This window comes from Accipiter gentilis, chromosome 35 (genome assembly GCF_929443795.1).
Source record: "Accipiter gentilis chromosome 35, bAccGen1.1, whole genome shotgun sequence".
NCBI lineage: Eukaryota > Metazoa > Chordata > Aves > Accipitriformes > Accipitridae > Astur > Astur gentilis.
In genome coordinates this window covers 10,349,683-10,372,657 of record NC_064914.1, presented here as the reverse complement: position 1 = coordinate 10,372,657, position 22,975 = coordinate 10,349,683, and the positions used below count along the sequence as shown (strand labels likewise).

Sequence of the window (22,975 nt, the reverse complement as noted above, 5' to 3'; positions counted from 1 at the left end):
GGGGGGGCGGCGGCGGCGGCGGCGGGGGGGCCCCCCCAAAGTGCCCCGCCCAGGGGACCCGGGCATCACAGGTGCCCCCCCCCCCGGGGATGCAGGTGGTGGTGGGGAGACCCCCCACGCCCCTGCGGGGGACCCAGGCGTCCTGGGGGGGTGGTGGGTCTGTCCCCCCCCATGTGTCTTCCGGGGACCCAGGCGTCCTGGAGGGTCCCCTGCCTCTTCGGGGGACCCAGGTGTCCGGTTGGGTTTTTTTTGGGGGGAGTGGTGGGGGGCGTGGGGTGGGGACGGTTTCCCATGCGTCTTCAGGGGACCCAGGCATCCAGGGGGGGTCCCCATGCGTCTTCAGTGGACCCAGGCGTCTGGGGGGGGGGAGGAGGGGGTCCCCATGCGTCTTCAGCACCCCCACGTGTCCATGGGGGGGAGGCGGGTGGGGGGGAGGTCCCCATTACCGCTTCAGCGGACCCAGGCGTCCGGGTGGGGACGCAAGCAGGCAGGTGGGGGGGGGGGGGGTGTCTCACCCCGCACACCCGTGGGGGGACCCAGGCATCCGGGCGGGCCCCCCCCGCCTCCCTAAGGTGTGGGGGCGGTTTCCTCTGCTTGGGGGGACCCCGGCGTCCGGGTGGGTGTCGGGGGCGGGGGGGGTGGTAGGGAGCGGGGCTGAGCCGACTATACGCGGGTGGTGGAGTGGGGGTGGGGCAGGGTGCTGTTGTGGCCGGGGGGGAAGGGGGGGCCGAAGGGGTGCAGGGCGGGCAGCCCCCCCGGCACCATGGTGATGGTGTTGGGCGTCATGAGCGGGACGTCCTCGGGGGCTCGCCGCAAGGCCAGGGTGTAGTCCGGGGGCCCGGCGGGGGGGCGCAGGGCGGCTTCGGGGGGGTCCCCACCCCCCCCCCACCCCCACCCCCCTCTCGGGGTGCTTCAGCTGCAGCGAGACCAACTCCTCCTCTGCCCCCCCGTGACCCAACAGATCGTTGGGGGCCCCCCGGGCCGGGGGGGGGCTGAGGCGCCGGGGGCCCCCCCGCCCCTCCGGAGGGCGCTTGTCCCGCTTGTAGTAGAGGGCGGCGAAGGCCAGGATGTTGAGGAAGAGGAGGGAGGCCCCCACCGCCACGGTGACGCTCAGCTCGGTGGAGTAGTCCCGCGAGTCCCCGGGGAAGGGGGCGAAGCGGCGGCGGCCCCCCCCGTCGGGTTCCTCCTCTTCCTCGGGGGGCGGCGGGGAGGGGGCTGGGGGTCGGCGGGTGGCGGGCGGGCGGCGAGGGGGTCCGGCGCCAGCGGGGGGGGGCAGGCGGGTGGTGGTGGAGGCGTGGGGCAGCTGGTGGAGGTTGTGGAGGTGGGGGACGAGCTCCAGCCAGAAGGCCACCTTGTTGGCCCGGTAGTGGTCACGGACGCGGGGCTTGAGGCCGATGTGGAGGTAGCGCTTGTCCTTCCCGTCGAAGCGGGTCCACACCACCTCCTCGAAGCGGTTGGGCTTCGTGTGGATGAACTTGGTGTCCTGCGGCACCGGCTGGTTGGGGTCCCTGCGGGGGCGGAGGCAGGGAAGCCCTGATCAGACCCGAAGGGAGCTTCACCCACCCCACCCACCCCTCTGTCCATCCACCCATGCTCTCAACCAGCCACCCATCCAGTCAACCTACCAACCACCCTACACACCACTCATCCACCCAACCTTTCGTCCAACCACCCACCCAACCATTCATCCAACCACACATCCATCCAACCACCCACCCAAACACCCACCCATTCACCCCACCACCCACCCACCCATTCACCCCACCACCTACCCACCCATCCATGCACACAGCCACCCCCCCCTCCATCCATCCATCCATCCATCCCCCATGTCCCTATATCCGCATCCCCCCCATCCCCATCCTCCTGTTCCCCCATGTCTGCATCCTCTATGACCGCATTCCCCCTGATGTGGAGGGGATGGAGTCCCACCAGGGTTCCGTTCCCCCCCTGCCATGATCCTGCTCACTGCGTCCCCACCCCCCTCCAGTGTCCCCACCCACCCGGTCTTGGCAAAGTTGGTCCAGTAGGTCATGACGACGGCGCTGAGCATCACGTCATTCTTGGAGAAGTTGCAGGGGAAGAGGTCGGTGGCGCCCACCATGGGTACCCCGAAGACATAGGGGATCTCGTCCCCGTGGGCCGCGTCCGCCCACTCGGGCCGTGCGTCCGTCTGGCAGTGGTGGTAGAAGGTGTAGAAGTAGACGGGCGACTGGTACTCAGCGTGGAGCTTGGCCGTGGCCACCGCTGGGGCCACCCATTGGTGGTCGGTGAAGAGGGCCAGCAATGTCTTACGCCTCATCTCCCCGTTGTCCCGGTCGGCCCAATCCGTGTACATGAACTTGATGGTCTCCCGTAGGATGTCCTTCCCCTCGGGGTAACCGTAGAGATTGTCTACGAAGTTGGAGACGGTGAAGTCGAAGTAGGAAGCAGAGATGCCGTCCTCGCTCTCCAGCGAGTCCTCCACGAACTTCAACCCCTCTCCCTGGTTGACGCCGATGAGGATGTCGTAGTTGAGGAACTCGCCCTGTTGCATCAGGATCTCGGGGTCGTCAGGCACCACGTCGCCATCCACCACCGGCCCGAAGGCCACGTGGTAGCGGGCGGGTTGGACATCCTGGTCCACCAGGGCGCGGAAGGGTTGACGTCGCAGGCACTCCACCGCCGCCCCCGTGTCCGCCCGTTCGCAGCCCACCTTGGCCGCCAGCAGCCGCGTGTACTTCAGCGGCTGGTAGTTCACCGACCAGCTGGAGATGGCTGTCCCGCTCTGCGCGATGGCCTTCTGGAAGAGACCTGAGGGACCTGGGCATCAGCAGGGGCCAGGGTGGGGGACGTGGGGATGGAGACCCACCAGGCTGTACGGACGTGGGGACCTGGTGGGGACGTGGAGATGGAGTCCCACCAGGATGCAGGCACATGGGGACATCGATGGGAGGTGGTGGGTACATGGGGATGGATTCCCACAGGGGGATTCAGGGGGCTCCAGGAGGGATTCGGGGTCCACAGGGCGATTCAAGGGGGTTCCTGGAAGATTTGGGGTCCCCAGTGTGGTGCGGGGGGGGCCCCCAGGAAGGAAGGAAGATACCTTCAGAGTGGTGGGAGAGGATGAGGAGGCTGACGCAGGCGGCGCCGGCGCCGGAGCCAAAGATGGTGATGCGCTGGGGGTCACCCCCAAAGTGCCCCACATTCTCGTTGAGCCACCGCAGCGCCTGGATCTGGTCCAGGAGCCCGTAGTTGCCCTTTGCTGCCTGGTCCCCCGTGCTCAGGAAGCCTGCGGGGACATGGGTACATGCAGGGACACGTGGGGAGGTGTCCCCCCCATCACGGACCAGGTCACCAACGCAGTAGCCCGTGGTGTCCACCATGTCACCCTGCCCAACCCATGTCGCCAAGGTGGTTCTCTGTGGTGTCCGCACACCCAACCCATGGCCTCAAAGGGGTTCTCCATGGTGTCCCAACGTCCCCACGCCCAACCCGTGTCCCCGAGGTTGCCCCCCGTACCGAGGACGCCCAGGCGGTAGTTCATGGTGACGACGATGACGTTGCCGTAGGCCGCCAGCACGCTGCCATCGAACATGTTCCCTGTCCCCTCCATGTAGGAGCCGCCGTGGAGGAAGAGCATCACCGGCTTCTTCCCGCTGTCCCGGATGTCTGGGGGGGTGTGGGGGGGGGTGTCGTGGGGGGTGGGTCAGGGGAACCCGTAGGTCTGGGGACACCCTGGGGACATCCCTGGCACCATGGGGACCCCCTCGGGGACCCCACCCCAGCACTGGGGACACCCACTGAGGACCCCTTTGGGGATGCCCAAGGCACCAGGGACCCCCACATCCCCCCCCCCAGCACCGGGGACCCCCACATCCCCCCCCCCAATGTCACATTAGGGACCCCCCTCTCCCCAGTGCTGGAGGGGGGATCAGAGGTGACAGCCGGGGTCAGAGGTCACAGGCTGGAGCTTTGGGGGGGGGAAGGTCTAGAGTTGGGGGTCACTGGGGGGGCCCCCCCCGCCTGTTTCCATGGCAACATGCCCCTCCCATCACTTCATTTCTAGGTCACGTCCGTCGCCGCAGCAACGGGGCCTTATTAACACTGCGTTAACGATGATAAGCGGGGCGGGGGGGGCGGGGAGTGAACACACCCCGGCATCCGGGGGACGGGACGGGACATGGGGATGGGACCAGGGGGGACCCCGGCATCCAGGATGGGGGGGGGGGGGGGGGCAGGGAGGGGCATGTTAAAAAAAAAAAACCACCAAAAAACCACCAAAACACCAAAAAACCAAAAAAATCACCCCCAAACCCCCCGAAAAGAAGCAAAACCAGCAAAAACAAAAAAAAACACCAAAAAAAGAGAAAAAGAACCAAAATAGGCAGCCAAAAAGGGGGGCAACTCCCCCCAAAAGCATGGGGGGGGGAGAGGGACACCTGCAGCCCCAGGAAGAAAGAAAGAAAAGGGGGGGGAAGGAGAGGGGGGAGGGGGGGAAAAAAACCCAAAAAAACCGAAAGAACCAAAAAAAAATTTGCCCAAAACCGGAGGAACATGCACCAAAACTACCTGCGTCCGGGGGGGGGGGCCGCCGGCCGCGCCGTCCTCGCGCTTTTTCGCGAGCAAACCTGGACCAAGGGAAGAAAAGGAGGAAAAATTTTTGGGGCCAAAAGGAGCGAAAATGGGGGTGGGGGAGGGGCGAGGGGGGGGGCGGGGGAAAAGGCAAAAAAATAATTAAAAAAAAAAAACCAAAAAACTTTCCTGCCCCCAAAATGGGGGAAAGAGCAGGAAAAAAAAAGCGGGCGGGGGCCCAGTAAAATGGGGCAAGAACCGGGGTGGGGGGGGGCCCAAAAATGGGGCCGGGGGTGGTGGACAGAGGGATGGACGGACGGAGGGATGGATGGACAGAGGGATGGATGAAGGACAGATGGACGTTGGGATGGATGGACAGATGTTGGGATGGATGGACAGAGGGATGTACGGATGCCAGGAAAGATGAAGGACGTAGAGACAGACGGACAGAGGGATGGATGAAGGACAGATGGACATCGGGATGGGATGGATGGATGTTGGGATGGACGGACAGAGGGATGGATGGAGGACAGACAGACGTCGGGATGGACGGACAGACGTTGGGATGGACGGACAGACGTTGGGATGGACAGATGTTGGGATGGATGGACAGAGGGATGGATGGATGCCAGCAAGGATGAAGGACGTACAGACAGACGGATGTTGGGATGGATGAAGGATGTACAGACGGACGGGGGGGATGGATGAAGGACGTACGGATGGATGGGCATCGGGATGGATGAAGGACAGACGTATGTCGGGATAGGATGGATGGCTGGACATCGGGATGGCTGGACATCGGGATGGCTGGATGTCAGGATGGATGAAGAACAGACAGACGTCAGGATGGGATAGATGGATGGACGGACGTCGGGATGGATGAAGGACAGACGGATGTTGGGATGGATGAAGGACGTACAGATGGATGGGCATCGGGATGGATGAAGGACAGACGTATGTCGGGATGGGATGGATGGCTGGACATCAGGATGGCTGGATGTCGGGATGGATGAAGAACAGACGGACGTCGGGATGGGATAGATGGATGGACGTCGGGATGGACGGACGTCGGGATGGATGAAGGACAGACGGACGTTGGGATGGATGAAGGACGTACGGATGGATGGGCATCGGGATGGATGAAGGACAGATGGACGTCAGGATGGGATGGATGGCCGGACGTCGGGATGGATGAAGGACAGACGGACGTCGGGATGGACGGACGGACGTGGAGGTGGGCGGGGCGGAGGACAGACGGACGCAGGGCGGGGGTGATGTCACCGCTGGCAGGGCTGCTCCAGCACAGGGACCCAGCCAGGAGCCGGGACCCGGCGTCCAGGGGTGGGGAGGGGAGTGGCCGGGGGGAGGACACACCCAGGGGTCCGGCCACAGCGGGGGTGGGGGGGGGTCATCCCCACCCCCCACCCCCCATCTCGCCCCATTCCCCGGCCCCCGATTTTGCCCAAATCTGCTGGTTTTCACCCCGACTCCCAGCGTCCCCCTTTTCCACTCGGTTTTGCCCATTTTCTCTGTTTTTTTGCCCCCCTTTACTGTCTCAGGGGTGGGGTGCAGAGAGGCCGGGACACAGCCCGTCTCCCCTTCCCCGCCCTTTTTTTGCCTCATTTTCCTGGGTTCTAGCTCCCTTTCCTAATTTCCCCGGTTTCAGCCCGGTTTTGCCTATTTCCCCCATTTTTCACCCCATTTTTCCATCCCCGGTCGGTCAGCACCAGCGGCTCTGGCATGGGCTGCCCCTCCCCTTTTCCGCCTCGCTTTGCCCGAATACCTCAGTTTTCACCCCATTTCTCCACCCGCCCCCCCCCCCGCCCCTGTTCCTGCTGGAATTTGCCCACTTCCTTCCTCTTACTCTCCGTTTCCTCCCTCGCTTGGGTGGGCGGGGCTGGCCCTGCCTCCGTGCCCCGCCCTGACCCGCCCCTCCTGTCCCCACCTGGCCCCGCCCATCCCCACCATCCTTCCTTGGGGGGGACACAGCCTGGGGCAGAGGCGGTCCCTCGCCCTCCCCGCCTCGCCCCACCCAGGCACCACGCCCCTCCCCACCCAGGCACCACGCCCGTCCCTCCCGCCCTCCAAGGGGAGGCGGAGGTTGAGAGGGAGGCAGCTCTCGCCCTCCCTGTGCCGCTGCATCCCGGCCCCACCCCACCCCCTGCCCCGCCCCATGCAGCCACGCCCCCTGCCCCTCCCTGCCCCGCCCACCCCACCCCTACCGTCCTCCAGCAGGACACGGAAGTTGAGGTGGAGGCAGTCAGCCCTTGCCCTCCAGGTCCCTCCCCCTCCTCGCCCCACCCGGCCCCACCCGGCCCCTCCCAGCTGCCCCGCCCCACCCCGCCCTGCCCCGCCCAGCCGTACCGTCCTCGGTGGGGACGTAGAGGTTGAGGTACAGACAGTCCTCGCTCTGCGCCGCCACGTAGGCGCCGGCGGCCTCCAGGTTGTCGCTGAGCCAGAGGGGCAGCATGAGGGGAGGGGGGCCGCCCCGCAAGTTTTGGGGGCAGGCGGGGGCGAAGGCGGTGGCGTCCCGCACCCCCCCCCAGGCGGCCGGCGCTTCGGGGGGGGCCCAGCGGCGGGGGCCCAGAGGGGGGGCGGCGTAGGGCACCCCCAAAAAGGCTTGAACCGGCCCCAGCAGCTCGTTGCTGAGGTCCCGGCGAGCCCCCCGCAGCCGCCCGTACTGGGTGGGCACCACCGGGAACCGGGGGTCCGGGGGTGGGTCCCCGGCCCCGGCGGCGGCCCCGGCAGCGGCGGGGGGGGGCGGCGGCGGCTGGGGGGCGCCGGGGGGGGCCCAGAGCGCCAGGGCCAGGGCCAGCGCCAGCGGCGGGGGCGGCATGGCGGGGGGCGGGGTGGGGGGGTGGGGGCGGCGGGGGGACGGGGGGGGCTACGGGATGCTGGGGGGAGGGTGCGCCATGGTGGGGCTGGCGGGGGGTGCCGGGGTATGTGGGGACACGGGGGGTCACGGGGGGGGCGCATGGGGGTCATAGGTCACGGACGGATGGACGGACACGGGGGGGGGCAGGGGTATGGAGGGGGGACGTGGGGGGGTGATGGGGGGACACGGGGGGGGACAGACGGACGGGGGACACACACGGACGCACAGAGGGATGATGGGAAGGGGGGAGGGGAGAGGGACGGGGGGGGGGAAGAGAAGAAGAAGCAGAAGAAACCGTCAGTCGGGGGCTCCGACACCCCCCCCCCCCGGGACCCCACCCCCCCCCCGGGACCCCAAACCCCCACGCGGGACCCAAATCCGCCCCCCAGGGACCCCAGAACTCCCCCGACACCCCTGCCCCCCCCCGGGACCCCCTGCGTCCGCCCCCCCCGCACCCCTTCGGGGTGGCGGTAGGGGGGGGGGGATGTGGGGGTCCCCCCCGCGTTGCCATGGCGACGGAGCCCCGAGCGTCGCCCTGGCAACCGGAGTTCCGGCCGGCAGTCCGCCTCCTCCCGCGGCCTGGGGACCGGCCGGCCGGGGGGGGGACACCCAGGCCTGCGGCCCCCCTCCCCTCCATCCCCCTCCCTCCCCAAAATGGGCCCCAGGCCCCCGGTCCCCCATCCCGCCCTCCCCCCATTCGGTGCCGACGGAGGACCCAGCCGTCCAGGCTCCCCCAACTACCCCCCCCCCCCCCAGGCCTGGGACACGGGGCCTCCTTTCCTCCCCCCCAATTTGGGGGTCCGTGGGGGGTGGTGGTCCCAGGCATCCGGGCTCCCCCCCCCTTACCCAATCCCCCCCTCCTGCACCACCAGGCGTCCGACCTCCCCCCCCCCCCATCCATCATCATCATCCCCAGGCCCCGAGGACCCGGCAGTCCGAGCGCCCCCCCAACCCCCCCCCCTCAGCGAGGACCCCCCCGCCCCCCCCCCCCATCCCGAGGACCCAGCGCCGGACCCCCCCCGCTCTTCCATCCCCCCCCCATTCCTCCATCCATCATCACGGGGACCCTAGCATCCCCCCCCCGCCGTCTCCCCCCGCCACCCCCGGGGGGAGGCCCAGCCGTTCGGGGGTCGGTGCCTACCTGGGCCGGGGCCGGGCCTATCGGCGGGGGGGGCGGGGGGGGCCGGGCCGGTACCGGGGCCGGGGCCGGGCCATGGCGGCGGGCGGGGCCGGGCCTGAGCCGAGCCGGGAGCGGCCGCCTTGGTCCCTCCCGCCGGGAGCGGCTGCGGGAACCGGGAGCCGCCTCCGGGGGGCGGCGCCGGACCGGGCCGGCCCCCCCCCCAAAAAAAACCGCCCCCCCCCCCCCCTCCTCCTCCTCCCCCGAACCGCCCCCGGTACCTCCCGGCCCCGGGGGGGGGGGGGGGATTGATGGGGAGGGACGGACGCGGATTCCTCGGGGAGGGGGACGCACACACGGACGGACACCGCCGCCCTTTTTATGGGGGGGGGTCCGCCAGCCTCGGGGGGGCGGGGGGGCTGGGATACCGCCGGGCCGCTAGGGGGCGCTGCGGGGAGGCGCGGCCCTACAGGAAACAGCGCATGGAGAGGCGGGGGGGGGTGTTCCTCGTGGCGGCCGGCAGGGGGCGCGCTGCTCGCCCGCACTTGCCGACGGGAGGCGGGGTCGCTGGGCGCGCGTTCCCATTGGTCGGCCCGCCGGTGGGAGCGATGCGCCGCTCCGCCAATGGCGGGCGGGAAAGGAGGGAGGGAGGGGAGGAGGGGAAGCGGGGCGGGACGTGTGGGCGTGGCCGGAAGCGGAAGCGCGGCGCGATGGCGGGAGCAGCGCGAGCCTGGGCGAGGGTCGGGGCCCTCAGCGGCGCCGCCGCGATGGCGGCCGCGGCCTACGGCGCGCACGGTGGGGCCGGGACCGGGCGGGGGGAGGAACCGGGGCCGGGGAGGGATCGGCCCGTGACTGACACACCCCCTCGCCCCCTCCCCCAGGCCTCCGCCGCAGTGACCGGGACGAGTACCAGAAGGAGGTGAGTTGGGGAGGGCGGGGGGGGACGGACGCCCCCCAGCCCGCCCCCAATCGTCTCCCCCCTTCCCCGCTCAGCTCTACGAGACGGCGAACCGGTTCCACCTCCTGCACAGCCTGGCGCTGCTGGCCGTCCCCCACTGCCGCCGCCCCGCCCTGGTGCGTGTGTCCCCAGCCCCCTCCCCAGCCTCCCCGATCCTTTCTGACACCCCCTCCCCCGATCTCCCCCCCTCCCCAGGCCGGATCCTTGCTCTGCGCCGGCGTCGGGTTCTTCTGCCTCCCCCTCTACTACCACGGCCTGAGCGGGGACCCGGCCTTCAACCGCGCTGCCCCTCTCGGCGGGACCCTCTTCATCCTCGGCTGGGCGGCCATGGCGCTCTGAGGCACGCGGGGGGGGGGGGGGGCCCGGCGGCCGCCCCCCTCCCCGGTATCTGGGAGTCCGCCCCGCTGCGCGCTTTTCCCCTTTAAAAGGTGGGGCTCCTCCGTGGCCCCTTCCCCTATTGGTCGAGCTCCTGGCCAATAGAGGCGGTGCCTGTGCGCTGGGCTCCGATTGGGCTGTAGCGGGGAAGGTAGTGGGCAATGGGGGAACAAGGGGAGGGCGGGCGCAGTAGTCCTTTCCCGGCTTCTGATTGGCTGCAGTGAGAGCACTCGGCCATCAACGGGGGGAGGCTATAGCTTGTTGACGTCACGGCTGTCGCTGCGCGACAGCCAGCGGCTGGCTACCTCCTGTGCTTCCCCCTCTCCCATTGGCCGGGCGAGCAGCCAATTAAGGGAGGGGGAGGGCTGAGCCAGGCGCATCCCGCAGCACCTGCTGCCCCCTGGCTGCCAGGCCGCCCCGCCCTCCACCTTGGCCAGCCAATAAACGATCGAGTTTCAGCTCTGTTTCCATGATGTCATGGCCCCAGAGAGCCCCCGGGACCCCTACAGACCCCCCACTCCCACCAGCAGGGCTGTCGCGGGTGCTGCCCCACGGGGCCATTTATTGGGGTCCGGGGGAAGCATGTACAAACGAGGGGGGGGGTGCATATCAAAATGGGGGTAAGGGGGGGTGGGGCCTAGAAGAAGTCGACATCTTCAGGGGCATCCAGGTCCCGGTACTCGACGATCGCCCGGGGGTCGCCCCGAACCATCCTGGGAGGGGGGCAGGGGAGGTTGGGGGGGGGGGTCACAGGGACCCCAAATTCCATTCTCCCCCCCCCCCCCCAAATTGAGGTCATGTCCCCCCCTCAAGTGACTCAATCCCCCTCAAAACAGGGTGCCCCCCCACCTCAACCTGCCCCCCAAACAGGGTCCATATTGTCCCCCACCCAGACTAAGCCTGCCACCCAAGGGGGTTCCTCATTGTCATCCCCCCCCATCCCTATTCCCCCCCCCCCCCCAATTTCAGTCAGGGCCCCCCCAAGTGTGTGCCTCCTTACCTGCTGCGGGGTTTATTGAGGTACCCGCCCTGGCCCCGAAATGTTTCGTAGTTGCCCCGGCCGGCGGCGTAGGGACCGGGGGGGTAGGGGGGGCCACCTGTGGGGGGGTGGGATGTCAGGGAGGAGCCACAGTGCACCCCCCCCAAAACACCCCCAGTAAGACCAGCTCCCCCCAGTTCCCTTCTCCAGTTATTGCCCCCAACGCCCATAAGCCCCTCCCTGAGTCCCCCCAAAGACCCTCCAGGCCCCCCCAAACCCCCCATACCTTCATAGCCCAGGCTGGGCGGCCCCCATAAGCCCCTCCCTGAGCCCCCCCAAACCCCTCCCTGCATCCCCCCAAAGACCCTCCAGCCCCCACCCCCCCCTCCAGGCCCCCCCAACCCCCCCATACCTCCATAACCCAGGATGGGCGGCCGGGGCTGCCCATAGGGCATCATCCCCTGTGGCGTCTGGGGCGGGTACGGCAGCCCGGGGGCCAGGCCTGGGGGGACAGGGCAGGGCAGGGGCTGTGACTCCCCCCTCCTCATGGTGGGGTACAGGGGGAGAATGGCTCTGGGGGTATATGGGGGGGGGTAAAGGGGTGTTACTGGCGCTGGGGGGACGATGACATGGGGGTGTCAGCAACGCTGTATGGAGCCTGGGGGTGGCCAAGATGGGGGGGATTGTGGGGTGTCACAGACTCCTTACAGACCCCCAAGGGGTCTGAGGGGACATGGGGGGGGGGACATTGGGGTGTCACTGACCTCATGGGGACCCTGGGGGTGGTTGAGGGGACCCGGGGGAGATGGGGGTTAATTCTGGGGCATCATCAACCCTGTATGGACCCCAGGGTGTCTGAAGGGATGTGGAGGGGGACTGGGGAGGACACATGACACACTAGGAGGGGCCAAGGGGACACCAAGGGGCATTTTGGGGTGTCACTGACCCTCTACAGACCCCAAAGGGGACTGAGGCCATGTTGGGGGGACGGGACGGGACATTGGGCTGTCACTGACCCTGTATGGGGACCCTGGGAGACATGGAGTGGTGAGGGGGACACACAGACAACACTGGGATGTCCCCAACCCCCCCCCAACCACAGGGGTGCCCAAGGAGGCGACACTGTCTCCAGGAGGGGTGAACTCACCCTGGGCGGGTCCCGGGGGGGGCCCCCCCTTGCCCTCAGGCAGGGCAGGGCGCTTGGGGTCCATCAGGAAGTTGTTGAAGAAGAGGACTTCCTTCCTCACCGCCCCCATCTTCTCCCCGTGCTTATTGAAGATGTGCTTGCGGACAAACTCCGGGCCCTGGTGCGGGGACACCACGATGACACACATTGGGGGATGTGTTGGAGACAGAGGGGGGACAGACCCTGTTCCATCAACACCCCCCCCCAATTCATCCCCCAGGTCCCCCCATCCCCATTCTCCTCCATAGCCCCATTGCTCCGCAACGTCCTCCACCCATGTCCTCACCTTGAGCTTCTTTGCCACTAAGGGGACATGGAACCTTGTCCCTGCTCAGCTCCTGGGTGTCCCCAGTGTCCCCACCTCAAACTTCTTGCTGTTGAGGGGACACCCACTCTTGTCCCTGCCTGGCTCCCATGTGTGTCGTCGTGCCCCCACTGCCACCCTCCTAACCTTGAACTTCTTGCCGCTGAGGGGACAGAGCCACTTGTCCTTGCCCAGCTCCTGGGTGTTGGCGGTGACGAACTTCTCCAGCTCCTGCTCAGGGTCCTTGCGGCCGAGGCGCTGGGCCTCCTCCTCTGGCAGCGCCTCCCGCCCTGCCAGCAGCGGCCCCAGACGCTCCTCGAAGCCCTTCTGCCACTCTGCCACTGCGGGGGACACACACGCGGCTCACCCGGGGGGGGACGGCAGCTCAGGGGGAGGCAGGAGTTTGGGGGGGGAAGACCCGAGGGTTTAAGGGAAGAAACCCAATGTTTGGGGACCCTGCGACTCCTGCCAGGACCTCACCCTGAGAGCCAGGGTTGGGGTGGGGGGGCCAAGGGGGGCTCCCCTGGGACCTACCCTCTCCGTGGGAGACACGGTTGGGGGGCAGGGGCCCCCGCACGTGGACGATGCCACAACGGTTGGGCATCTCGTCCTCATTGACGTACTCAGAGGTGTTGTAGTAGTCGACCGAGTGGACGATGCGCAGGTAGAGCAGGAGCCGGTCCAGCACCTGGGGACGCGGGGGGGCATTAGGGGGGGACGGACAGACATCAGTGGGGACATAGGGACATTGGGGGCACAGAGGAGACATGGAGCAGGGACGGGGGGACATCAGGGGGAGACGGCGCAGGGATGGAGGATGGGGGGGACACACGCACACAGGGGGACAACTGGAGACGGCCAGGGGGTCCCAGCCATGCTCTCACCGCTCCCGCGTCCCACCTTGAGGAGCTTCTCATCCCTCTCGACGGTGACCTCGGTGGGGTTGGCCTCGCGGGGCCCCTCCTCAGTGTCCCCCCCGCCGCGCCCCAGCAGCTCCTCCTCCTCCGCGCTCACTTCCTCGATCAGGTAATCTGTGATGTGCTTCAGCACCGGGTTCTGTGACGGCATCGCCTGCGTGGGGGGGACTGTGAGGGACCCAGAAGGACAGGGCGACCACGAGAAGGACGGGGGCACCACCAGGGACCACAAAGAGGACTTGGGGACCACGAGAAGGACCATGAGAAGGTCCTAGGGATCACGAGAAGGAGTTGGGGACCACGAGGAGGACCATGAAAATGACTTAGGACCACCAGGGACCATGAGAAGGTCCTGGGGACCACGAGAAGGACCGCGAGAAGGTCCTGGGGACCACGAGAAGGACCATGAAAATGACTTGGGACCACCAGGGACCATGAGAAGGTCCTGCAAACCACAAGAAGGATTTGGGGACCACCAGGGGACAACTGTGGGGACCACCAGGGACCATGAGAAGGTCCTGGGGACCATGAGGAGTCGGCAAGAGCTGTGCGGACCATGTGGGGACCACAAGGGGACGGGGGGGGACACGGGGGAACAATGACACCGAGAGGCGACAACATAGGTGAGAGACCCCACTAGAGGACACGCCTGCGCCCCACTCCCAGCACCCCACTCACCCCAGCGGCAGCCGCCGCAGCGGCAGCAGCAGGGTCCCCATCCCCGTCAGGGTTGGGGGGTGCGTCTCCCCCTCCCAGAGCTGCTCCCCCTCCCGGGGTAGGGGTGGGAGCCCCCCAAAGCTGGGCACGGCCATCGAGGGCATGGACCAGGCGGGCGGCCAGTTTGATGTCATTGCGGACGATGGGGCGGTGCTGGGTGATGCCACTGACGTTGCGCACCCGCCGCGTCAGGTCCCGGTTCACCCCCGGGCTCAGCTCGCAGTCACGCAGCTGGGAGGGACAAAAGGGGGGGGGGGGGGTGTCAGCTCCCCCAAACATGCCCCACCATAGCCCCAACCCTTCCTGAACCCCCAAATCTTCCACACACTCCCTGCACCCCCAAATATCCTCTGCAACCCGAGCCCCTAAACACCCCCCAAACCACCTTCTGCACTCAGCTGCAACTCCGACGCCATAACATCTGACTGCCCCCATATCCCCCCTGCACCCCAAAACTGCCCCCAGAGCTCCCACCTCCCCCCCCCACGCCCAAACCACCCCACAACCTCCCCACACCAATCCCCCAAATCCACCCTGTGAGACTATCAACTCAGTCCCACAACCACTCCTACTCCCCTCCCCCAAGCCACCCCCTGGCCCCCCCAAAACAATGCCCAGACCCCCCCTCAGCCTCCCAAAATCTGCCCAAGGGCCCCCCAAAAGCCACCCCAATCCCCTCACCCGAATATTCTGGAGGCTCCAGCAGATCTCCTTGATGTTGACGCTGCGGTCGAAGGTGACCCAACCCCGACGGAAAAACCTGACGGAGATGTGACATCAGCCACCCCCACTTTGGGTGGCCGGAGACAACACATGCACGATGCAGGGGGGTCCCCAAATCTCCTCTGGGGTAAGGCCAGCACTCACCTCCTCTCAGGTTGGGGGTCCGACAGAGCCACACGCATGAAGCCGGGGTAACGCTTGCAGAGCTGGGGGGGGGGGGGGGGGGGGGGGGGAGGCGGTTAGGAGGGTGTTGCAGGTATTTTGGGGGGTCTGCACCCCCCACTTAACCCCGCCCCCCAGCTGCTTACCGCCACGATCTCTGCCTGGGAGATGTTGGGGGCGATGTTGCGCATGAAGAGGGAGCAGGTCTTGTGGAGTGGCCGGGGTTTGGGGTCCCCCCCTTCCTTCTCCTTGGCCTTCGGTGCCACCGAACCCCCCTCTTCCTCACGCCCCTTCTCCTCCTTCCCCTTCTCCTCTGGTGGGGTGCAAAGGTTGGGGAGGGGGGAGGTCAGGGCCAAGCTAGGCCCCCTGCAAGCCCCCCAGCACCCATTGGGCGAGAGCTTTATGCCTCCAGAGCCCCCTCCAAGCACCCAGAAAAGCCCGATACCTCCCCACGACACTCTGTGTCCCCTCCCCTGGACACCCAAGTTCCCATTGAGCCCCCCTAGGACCTTCAGTGACCCTCAGTGTCCCCTGAGGGACTCCCAAACACCTCAGTGACCCCTCCAGCACCCTCCATGTCCACCCAGGACCCCCAAAGATCCCCCCAGGTGACCCTGCTGTGCCCTCCAGGGAGCCCCCAGGGACCTCAGGGACTCCCCAAGGCCCCCCCATCCCACCTTCCTTCTCCCCCTCACGGCGGCCACCCTCAGACTCGCTCTCGGAGTCGCTGGCGCTGCCCTCATCGTAGCTGTCATCCCCGCTGCGCTTCCGCTTCCGCTTCTTGCTGGCCTGGGGGGAGTAAAATGATAGCGGGGGCGTCGATAGGGTGGGGCAGAGGGGCGGGACCTAACAGGGTAGGGTGTGGAGGGGCGGGTTTTTGGCAGGGCAGGGGCACAAGAGCCCAAGGAAGGAGCAAGGGCTTGGTGGGAAGGGGCGGGGCTTGCTGCAAAGGGGGCGGGGTAGGTGGGAAAGACACTGGCTTGCTCCAAGGGGAGGAGCCTAGCAGAACAGGGAGGGGCTAACCACAACCGATGGGGCTTATTGGCAAGGGGAGGGGCTTGTGCAAAAGGGGCGGTCCTTTCCCCTGCAGGGCTTATTGGCAAGGGGCGGTGCCTGTCCAGTGGGGCGGAGCTTGCCAGATGAGGGCGGGGCTTTCACACAACCAGCAGGGCAATCCTGGGGGCTGCTGTCAGGGAGGCGGAGCCTACTGAAGGGGTGGGGCTTGTCTGAGGGGGCATGGCCAGCTCACCTTCTTGCTCTCCTTGTCCCCTTCCTCCTCTTTCCGTCCCTTCTCCTTCTCCTCCTCTTCCTCAGGCCCCTTCTTGGCCTTCTCCTCCCCCGGCGCCTCCCCCTCGCCCTGGGGGGTGGGGTGGAAGGGGTGTCACCAGGGGGCTGGGGGACCTCCAGGACTGGGCACCCCAAGAGGCCGGGGGAACCCCAAGAGCGACCCTACGGACCAAGGGGATGCCACGGGGAAACTGCAGGGTGGGGGGACACACCCCAAAGGGCTGGGGACCCTCAGGAGAGACCCCAAAGACCAAGGAGACCCCAAGAGAGACCAGGGGAGACACAGAGACCCCAGTGAAGACCCTATGAGCCCCAGGGGACCCCAAGAGAGTCCATGGGGACCCAAAGAGAGACCCCATAGAACAAAGGGGACCCCAGGAGGACACCTTAGGGGACAAAGCAAGCCCTTGGTGACCCCAGGACAGACCCCATGGACCCGAAGGAACCCTAGAGAAACCATGGGGACCCCAGAAGAGACCCCATGGGCCCAAGGAGACCCCAAGAAAGACCCCAGGGGGTGGCATCACCCCACACCTTCTTCCCCTCCTCCTTCTCCTCGCGCTCGGGGGCTTTGCGGTCGGCGTCGGGGGGTCGTGGTTCCTCCTTTTTGGCCGCTTCGACCTTCTCCTGCCGCTCCTCCTCCTCCTCCTGCTCCAGGATGCGCAGGTCATTCTCTGTACCCCCCTCCATCTTAATCACCGCTAAAAAAAGAAAAATAACAGAAAAAGAGATCAGAAACAGAGATGCCGCCAAATACACAGAACCAAGGGAAGTTTTGGCACGGGCAAAGGGGGGTACCTACCAGCATCGAGAGTCTTGATGATGGCGGGGGCACGATCGATGTCGAGGAGGAGATTGTCGAACCAGCCGTTGTCCGAGAGGTAGAGGAAGACGTTGAGGCGGTTCCTCAGGGCCGCCTGTGCCTCCTGCTTCCGCTTCCCTGCCTCATCTGGGTGGTACTTGGAGCGGAACCTGTTTTTTTGGGAGGGGGAATGACATGGGGGAGGGAGGGGGATGGAAAACGGGGGGTGTCAGGTATTGGGGGGTACAGCCCTGCCCCAGCCTGGGGTCCCGCTGCGGCAGGGGAGAGGGGATACCCCCCCCCCCATCACTCCCCCAGCCCTGTCTGCTTTTTTGCTTTGGCAGGGAGAAGTGGGGAACCCCCCCATCTAGCACATCTGGGGCGGGGGGACCCTTGTTTCTAGCAGATAAGAATACACGTTTTTTGTGCCTGGGGCATGGAATATCCTGTCTATCCTAACTGGGGTGCAAGGACCCCCATTTTCCCTGGCAGGGGTACAGGGACTCCCTCCATGACCTCTGGCTGGGGTATGGGGACCCCATCTGCCCCAACTGGGCAGTGGGGACCCGCATTCCCCTTGGTCAGGGTGGGGGAGACCCTGTCTGCCTCAACTGGGGAGCAGAAATGCCCACCTTCCCTGACTGGGGTACAGGGACAACCCCCCCCTCCCCATTTTTCTTGGTCAGGGTGGGGGGACCGCCCTTTCTCCCCAGCCAGGGGAAACGAGGGGACCCCATTTTGCGTCCTCCACAGGGGTGAGGGGGACCCTCTACTTCCCCCAGTCAGGGTACAAGGACCCCTGCGTGCCCTAGACAGGGTGGGGGGGAGCCCTATTTGTTCCAAATGGGGTGGGGGTACCCCCACTTCCCACAACCGGGGTGTGGGGAGCCCTGTTGCCTCCTCAGTGGGGTGCAGGAACCGTTGTGTCCCCAATCTGGGGTACAAGGACCCCCTGTCTGCCCCAGCTGGGGTGTAGGGACCTCCATATCTAGCCCATTTGGGCCACGAGGACCCCCATATCCTCAAACCAGGGTGTGGGAACTCCCTGTCTACCCCAGTTGGGGTGCAGCGACCCCTATGTCCCCCAGCCAGACTGTGGGGACCCCTGTGCTCCCCAACTGGGGCACAGGGACCCCTTATCTGCCCCAATTGGAGTGCAAAGACTCCTGTGTCCCCCAAACAGGGCGTGGGGACCCCTTGTCTGTCCTAGTTGGGGTGCAGGGCCTTCATACCTGCCCCAAGTGGGGTGCAGGGACCCTTGTGCCCCCCAAGCAGGGCGTGGGAACATCCTGCGTACCCCAACCGGGTTGCAGAGACCCCCATCCGCCCCCCACATCAGGTCAGGAAACTCCCAAATATCCTAACACGCCACCCCCCCACTACCACCCCCCAAATTTGGGGGGGGGCCACCCCCCCACCTCGGCCCATTGGGGGGGGGGGGGGGTGGCGCGCAGATGTCTGGGTGGGGGGGCCGGAGCAGTAGCAGCGGTGGCGGCGGTCGGCAGCGGCAGCCCAGGGAAGGGGGTGGTTTTTGGGGGAGGGGGGGGGGGTGTGCAGTGGGTCATACATACGCTTGCCACGAGCGTCGCCGTCCAGCCGGGCCCCCACTTCGGCGATTTGCTAATTATTATAATTACTACGATTTTGTTTTTTAAGCGTCGCTACGTAAAGGGAAGTAGTGGAAAAAAAACCACCACAAAAAAACGCTAAAAAATAGGAAAAAAAAAAAAAGGCCGAAAAGCGTAAGAACGGGGGGAGCGGGAGGGTCTCCCCGCTTCTCAGCCTCCGCGGGGGCCGAAAAATAAAACAACAAACGCGCGCGGGCCCTCGCTGGGGCGCCCTGCCTGCTTCCTGCGACTGTTGCTCACTACCGGTCGCATTGTGCGCGACCCTGAGCCCTCGCTGTCTGCCCGCAGCCCCCCCAAATCGGGAGGGGGGGGTTCGTTAAGAAACGGGTGTTAACGAGCCCGGCCGCCGGAGACATGGGGGTTAAAGGGCTCTCCAGGCTGGCGGACGTCCGGAGGGAAAACCTCGCTCGCGGCGGGCGCTTCGGAGGAGGGGAGAAAAGGGAATGGTTAACGTCCGCGCGCGCGCGGGTACGCAAGGGGCCGCTCGAGCCCCCCCACATCCCACCCTCCCCCTTTCCGTGGGGTCCCCCCCAAATCAAACCATGGGGGGCAGATGGGTCCCCCCCCTCCCCATCCCAAAAGCCCACTGGTTTAACAGGGTCGGCCGCAGTGGGGTGGCGGCAGGACTTCTTGGGGGGGCTTTCTTGGGGGGGGGGGGGGAACTCCCTCCAACGTACCACTCCTCATCTTTATGGGCCAGGAAAAAATCTTGCATCTGCTGACGGCGAAAATCAAGCTTATAGTCGTTATAACGCTTAACGGCCTCCGTCTCGTCCACCGCATCATCCAACGAGAGCAGGAATTCCTTGAAGCTCTTCATCACTGGGGGAGCCATCCCCAGGTCCACCTCCGCGATGTTCCCCAATCTGCTTGGGGGGACAGACCAGAGTCGGTATCCCCGAAACGGAGACGATCTGGGGATGCTGCAGGATCCTTACAGGGAGGTTTGGGGCTATTACCGGGCGGTTTGGGCTCTCACAGGCTAGTTTGGGGCCCTTACGGGTCATTTTAGGTTGTTATTGGGTGGCTCAGGGCCACAACAGCGGGGCTTGGGGCCACTATGGGGCAGTTGAGGCCCTTAGAGGGCTGTTCAGGGCCTTTACAGGGCAGGTTTGGGTCATTACCGGGCAGCTTGGGGTCTTTGTGGTGCAGTTCAAGCTACTATTGAGCAACTCAAAAACATTACAGAGTGGTTTGAAGACATAATAGAGTGATTCTCAAGATGTTACAGCCTAGCTGAGGCCCTCAAAGGGCAGCTCGGGGCCCTTATGGAGCAGTTTGGGCTGTTCTTAAGTGGCCTGTGGCTATTATGGGGTGGGTTTGGGCTGTTCCCAGCCAGCTCAGGGTCATTACAGGGTGGGTTGGGCTGTTCCAGGGTGAGGCGCTGCCATTAGGGTGCAGTCTGAACCGTTACAGGGTGACTCAGGGCCGTTATGGGTGGTTCAGGCTGTTACTGAGTGGCTCGGGGTCATTATGGGGTGATTTGGGCCGTTATGAAGTAGCTGGGGACCATAACAAGCCAACTGAAGCCTTTATGGGGCAGCTCAGGGCTGTTGGGGGGGGGCTGGGGGCCCTTTTGGGGCAGCCTGGAGCCCTTACCAGACAGTTCGGGTCATGACAGGGTGGCTCAGGGACGTTACTGGGGGTCTTGGGCTCTTAACAGGCGACTTGGGGCTGTTACAGGTCCCTTATGGGGCAGCTGAGGCACTTATGGGACAGCCTGGGGCCATTATTGGGCAGTTCAGGGCACTTATGGGGTGGTTTGGGGCCATTACTCGGTGATTTGAGCCATTATGGGGCACCTCAGAGCTGTTATGGGGTGGTTTGAGGTAGTTACGGGGTGGTTTAGGCCATTATGGGGTGATTTTGGACAGTTACAAGGACATTTCGGACCATTACGGGCTGTCTCAGGGGTGCTGTGGGGTAGCTTGGGGGCAGGTGGGGCCGGGTGCTGCGGGCCAAGCTGGGCTGCCCCCCCCCCCGCAAATCCAGGGGTTGTCTCAGTGGGCAGCAAATAGGGAAAGAGCCAGGGGAGTAAACAGGACCCCCATGCTACACTGAAGGGGGGTGGGTGGCCGATCTGGGGGCTCAGGACCCTGGGGGCGAGCAGGGAAGGACTTGAGGGGGGTGTCAAGTGGGTTTTGGGGTGCTGGCAGGGAATGACATCAGGGGTCAGAGTCCTTACCTGGCCTGGATAGGGAGAATGTGGTGCTGCATGACGTGCATTTCGGGGTGCCCCCAGGGTTGGGGGGGGCCATAGGTAGGGCCGGCACCCCCCCCGCTGTAGGGCATGTCATAGCCGCTGTGGTAAGGATCACCGCTGTGCTCATCCCTGGGTGAGGGGGGGACAGCAAGAAAAAATGAGGTTTGGGGGGGGGTCTGCAGTGCAGTTTAGGGGTGCAAAAAGCGTGCGTCGGGGGTTACTCACCAGTCGCGGCGCAAGCGTTTCTGGGGGGGACTGAGCTCATGGCGAGGGGGCGAGAAGCGTTCCCGGCGCGTCCGGTCGTAATCCCGGTACTCGCCCCGGCTCCGGCGTTCCCGCCCACGGTCCCAGTCCCTGCGGCGGGGAGGGAGGCATGACAGGGTTGGGGACCCCCCGAGGCAGGTTGGGGCATCACACACACACCCCCCAAAACCTTACCGGTCGCTCCAGTCGTCACGGCGGCGGTCGTCCCTCTCCCGCGAGCGGTCATAGTCACTGCGTTCCCGGCGGAACTTGTCGCGCCGGCGCCGGTCGTACTCGTCGTCGCTGTCCCCCATGGCGCTGCAGGGGGTGGGGTGGGGGGTGTCACCGGGGACCCCCTGGGGTCCTCCAATATCCCATCAGCCCCAAGAGGGAGCCCACAGCATCCCAGAATTCCTTGGGGCCCCTCCAGAAGGAGCCAGCCCCCCCCCCCCCCCCCCCCAGTGCCACAGTCCTGCCGGGGGGGGAGGGAGGGGTGTCCCCCTCTTAAGACCCCCAGCGTCCCATCATCCCCCACGGCCTCCCCCCGGTATCCCATGATCCCCCAGGGCCCTCCAGTGTGTGTCCCCCCCAGTATCCCGTGATCCCCCGGGGCCCTCCTGACCCCCCCCAAGTATCCCGTAGCCCCCCCCCGACCTTGACCCCCCCGCCACCGCTATCCCGTGATCCCCCGCGCCCCCCCACTACCCGGTGACACTTCATCCACCCTCCCCCCGCACGCCCGATACCCCCCGAACCCCCGCCGCCGGCCCCGTGACATCACGCCGGGACCCCCCGGACCTGCCCGCGCGGTCCCGGCGGCGATCGGCTCCGCGCGCCGCCGCCCGCTCGCTTCCGGCCCGCGCCAGCCGGACGTGACGTATAAGAGGGGGGGGAGAGAGAAAAGGGGGCGGAGGGGCGGGAGGGGCTGTGGCGGCCGCTCTAGGCGCGAGGGAGGACCTCGCCGTTCCTTCCCGGTTTCGGGGTTACCGGCGGGCTCAGCCGGTGAGGAGGGGGCGGATGAGCCGCCGGGGGTAGGAAGGGCCGGGCTCTATGGTCTGCGGAAGGCCGGGGAAGGGTGCGGATTTCCCAGGCGGCCTTGTCTATGGTGGCGGGGGACGCTCTGGGCCCGGCCCCGGCGGAACAGAGCTCTATGGTTCGGTCCGCTCCGCAGGCGCGCGAGGGCGGGGGAGAGGCGCTGCGCATGCGCTGCCGCCGCCGCCGCCTTCCTCTATTGGCCGCCGCGCGCGCCCCGCCCCGCCCCGCCCTGCGGCGCGCGGGGGAGCCGCCATCTCCTCGGGGGCACGTGAGGAGGGCGGGAGGCCATTTTGTCTCGCCCCCGCCGCGCGTGGGTCCCGCCCTGAAGCCGCCCTGAGGGTCGCCATAGTTCCCCCGACGCCATTTTGCTGCCGGGGGCGCGATGGCGGGGTGCTTTGCGCATGCGCGGAGGAACATCTCAAACCACCCCCCCACACCCCCCCCCCCCCAGGTAACCAGTGGGCCCCCACTTTGCTCCCAGTGTCCCCCCAATCCCTCCGAGTACCGACCAGTGTCCCCCAGATCCTTCCCCTGCCCTCGCAGTATGTCACACTCCTCCCAGAGCCCCCCGCAGTATGTCTGAGTTGTCCTCCAGTCTCTCCCAGTGCCCCCCAGTGGCCCCAGTGCCTCAGTTTCCCGGTGTGCCCCCACCCAAGGCCTCCCACTACGTCCCAGTCCTCTCTGGGCCCCCCAGTATGTCCCAGTGCCCCCCCCACCAAGCCCCTTAGGGCTTCCCGGTATATCCCAGGGGTCTTCAGTGCTCCCCGATCTACTCCCAGAGTCCCCTCAGAGACCCCCAGTATGTCCCAGTATCCCCAGTCCATCCTAGTCCCCACCAACGTGGCCTAGTCTCTTTCTAGATCCCCCCCAGTACATCCTAGACAGCACCCCAGAACTGTTCCAGTACATC

At 66.4% G+C, this 22,975-nt stretch overlaps 3 protein-coding genes across 4 annotated transcripts; 1 reads left to right on the top strand and 2 right to left on the bottom strand.

Moving 5' to 3' along the window:
- Positions 1-552: 552 nt before the first annotated feature.
- NLGN2 (neuroligin 2) lies at positions 553-7,398 on the bottom strand. The gene is given in 6 exon segments (XM_049792573.1): positions 553-900; positions 902-1,508; positions 2,004-2,793; positions 3,086-3,271; positions 3,502-3,651; positions 6,919-7,398. Coding segments are annotated over 6 exon segments (2,442 nt in total). The 5' UTR covers positions 7,391-7,398; the 3' UTR covers positions 553-663.
- A 1,827-nt stretch (positions 7,399-9,225) lies between these two features.
- On the top strand, positions 9,226-10,337 carry TMEM256 (transmembrane protein 256). The gene is made up of 4 exons (XM_049792574.1): positions 9,226-9,341; positions 9,428-9,465; positions 9,540-9,620; positions 9,700-10,337. Exons 1-4 carry the CDS (start codon positions 9,257-9,259, stop codon positions 9,841-9,843), a joined length of 348 nt encoding a protein of 115 aa, XP_049648531.1. The 5' UTR covers positions 9,226-9,256; the 3' UTR covers positions 9,844-10,337.
- Positions 10,338-10,454: 117 nt separating this feature from the next.
- Positions 10,455-22,177, bottom strand: SRRT (serrate, RNA effector molecule). Of its 2 annotated transcripts, none has more exons than XM_049792570.1 (20): positions 21,829-22,177; positions 21,226-21,348; positions 21,013-21,141; positions 20,770-20,916; positions 19,262-19,453; positions 16,957-17,126; positions 16,689-16,855; positions 16,117-16,224; positions 15,545-15,656; positions 15,014-15,180; positions 14,850-14,911; positions 14,664-14,742; positions 13,944-14,213; positions 13,249-13,419; positions 12,883-13,036; positions 12,496-12,689; positions 12,006-12,162; positions 11,271-11,360; positions 10,880-10,976; positions 10,455-10,592 (listed from the first exon to the last, which is right to left on the bottom strand). In XM_049792570.1, the coding sequence occupies exons 2-20, from the start codon at positions 21,342-21,344 to the stop codon at positions 10,517-10,519; spliced, it is 2,661 nt and encodes an 886-aa protein (XP_049648527.1). In that variant the 5' UTR covers positions 21,345-21,348; positions 21,829-22,177; the 3' UTR covers positions 10,455-10,516. The 2 variants fall into 2 exon arrangements, with proteins under 2 accessions (XP_049648527.1, XP_049648528.1); XM_049792571.1 differs by having other exon boundaries at positions 19,262-19,450; positions 21,829-22,121.
- Positions 22,178-22,975: the final 798 nt, after the last annotated feature.

Bases quoted from the DNA above. Each gene is read 5' to 3' on its own strand.
- TMEM256 (XM_049792574.1), top strand. From the start codon at position 9,257: ATGGCGGGAGCAGCGCGAGCCTGGGCGAGGGTCGGGGCCCTCAGCGGC. The intron at 9,466-9,539 runs GTGAGTTGGGGA...TTCCCCGCTCAG, and splicing joins GGGACGAGTACCAGAAGGAG to CTCTACGAGACGGCGAACCG. The intron at 9,621-9,699 runs GTGCGTGTGTCC...CCCCCTCCCCAG, and splicing joins ACTGCCGCCGCCCCGCCCTG to GCCGGATCCTTGCTCTGCGC.
- SRRT (XM_049792570.1), bottom strand. From the start codon at position 21,344: ATGGGGGACAGCGACGACGAGTACGACCGGCGCCGGCGCGACAAGTTC. The intron at 11,361-12,005 runs GTGAGTTCACCC...CTGTCCCCCCAG, and splicing joins CCCCCCGGGACCCGCCCAGG to GCCTGGCCCCCGGGCTGCCG. The intron at 10,593-10,879 runs GTAAGGAGGCAC...CCCCCCTCCCAG, and splicing joins CTCAATAAACCCCGCAGCAG to GATGGTTCGGGGCGACCCCC.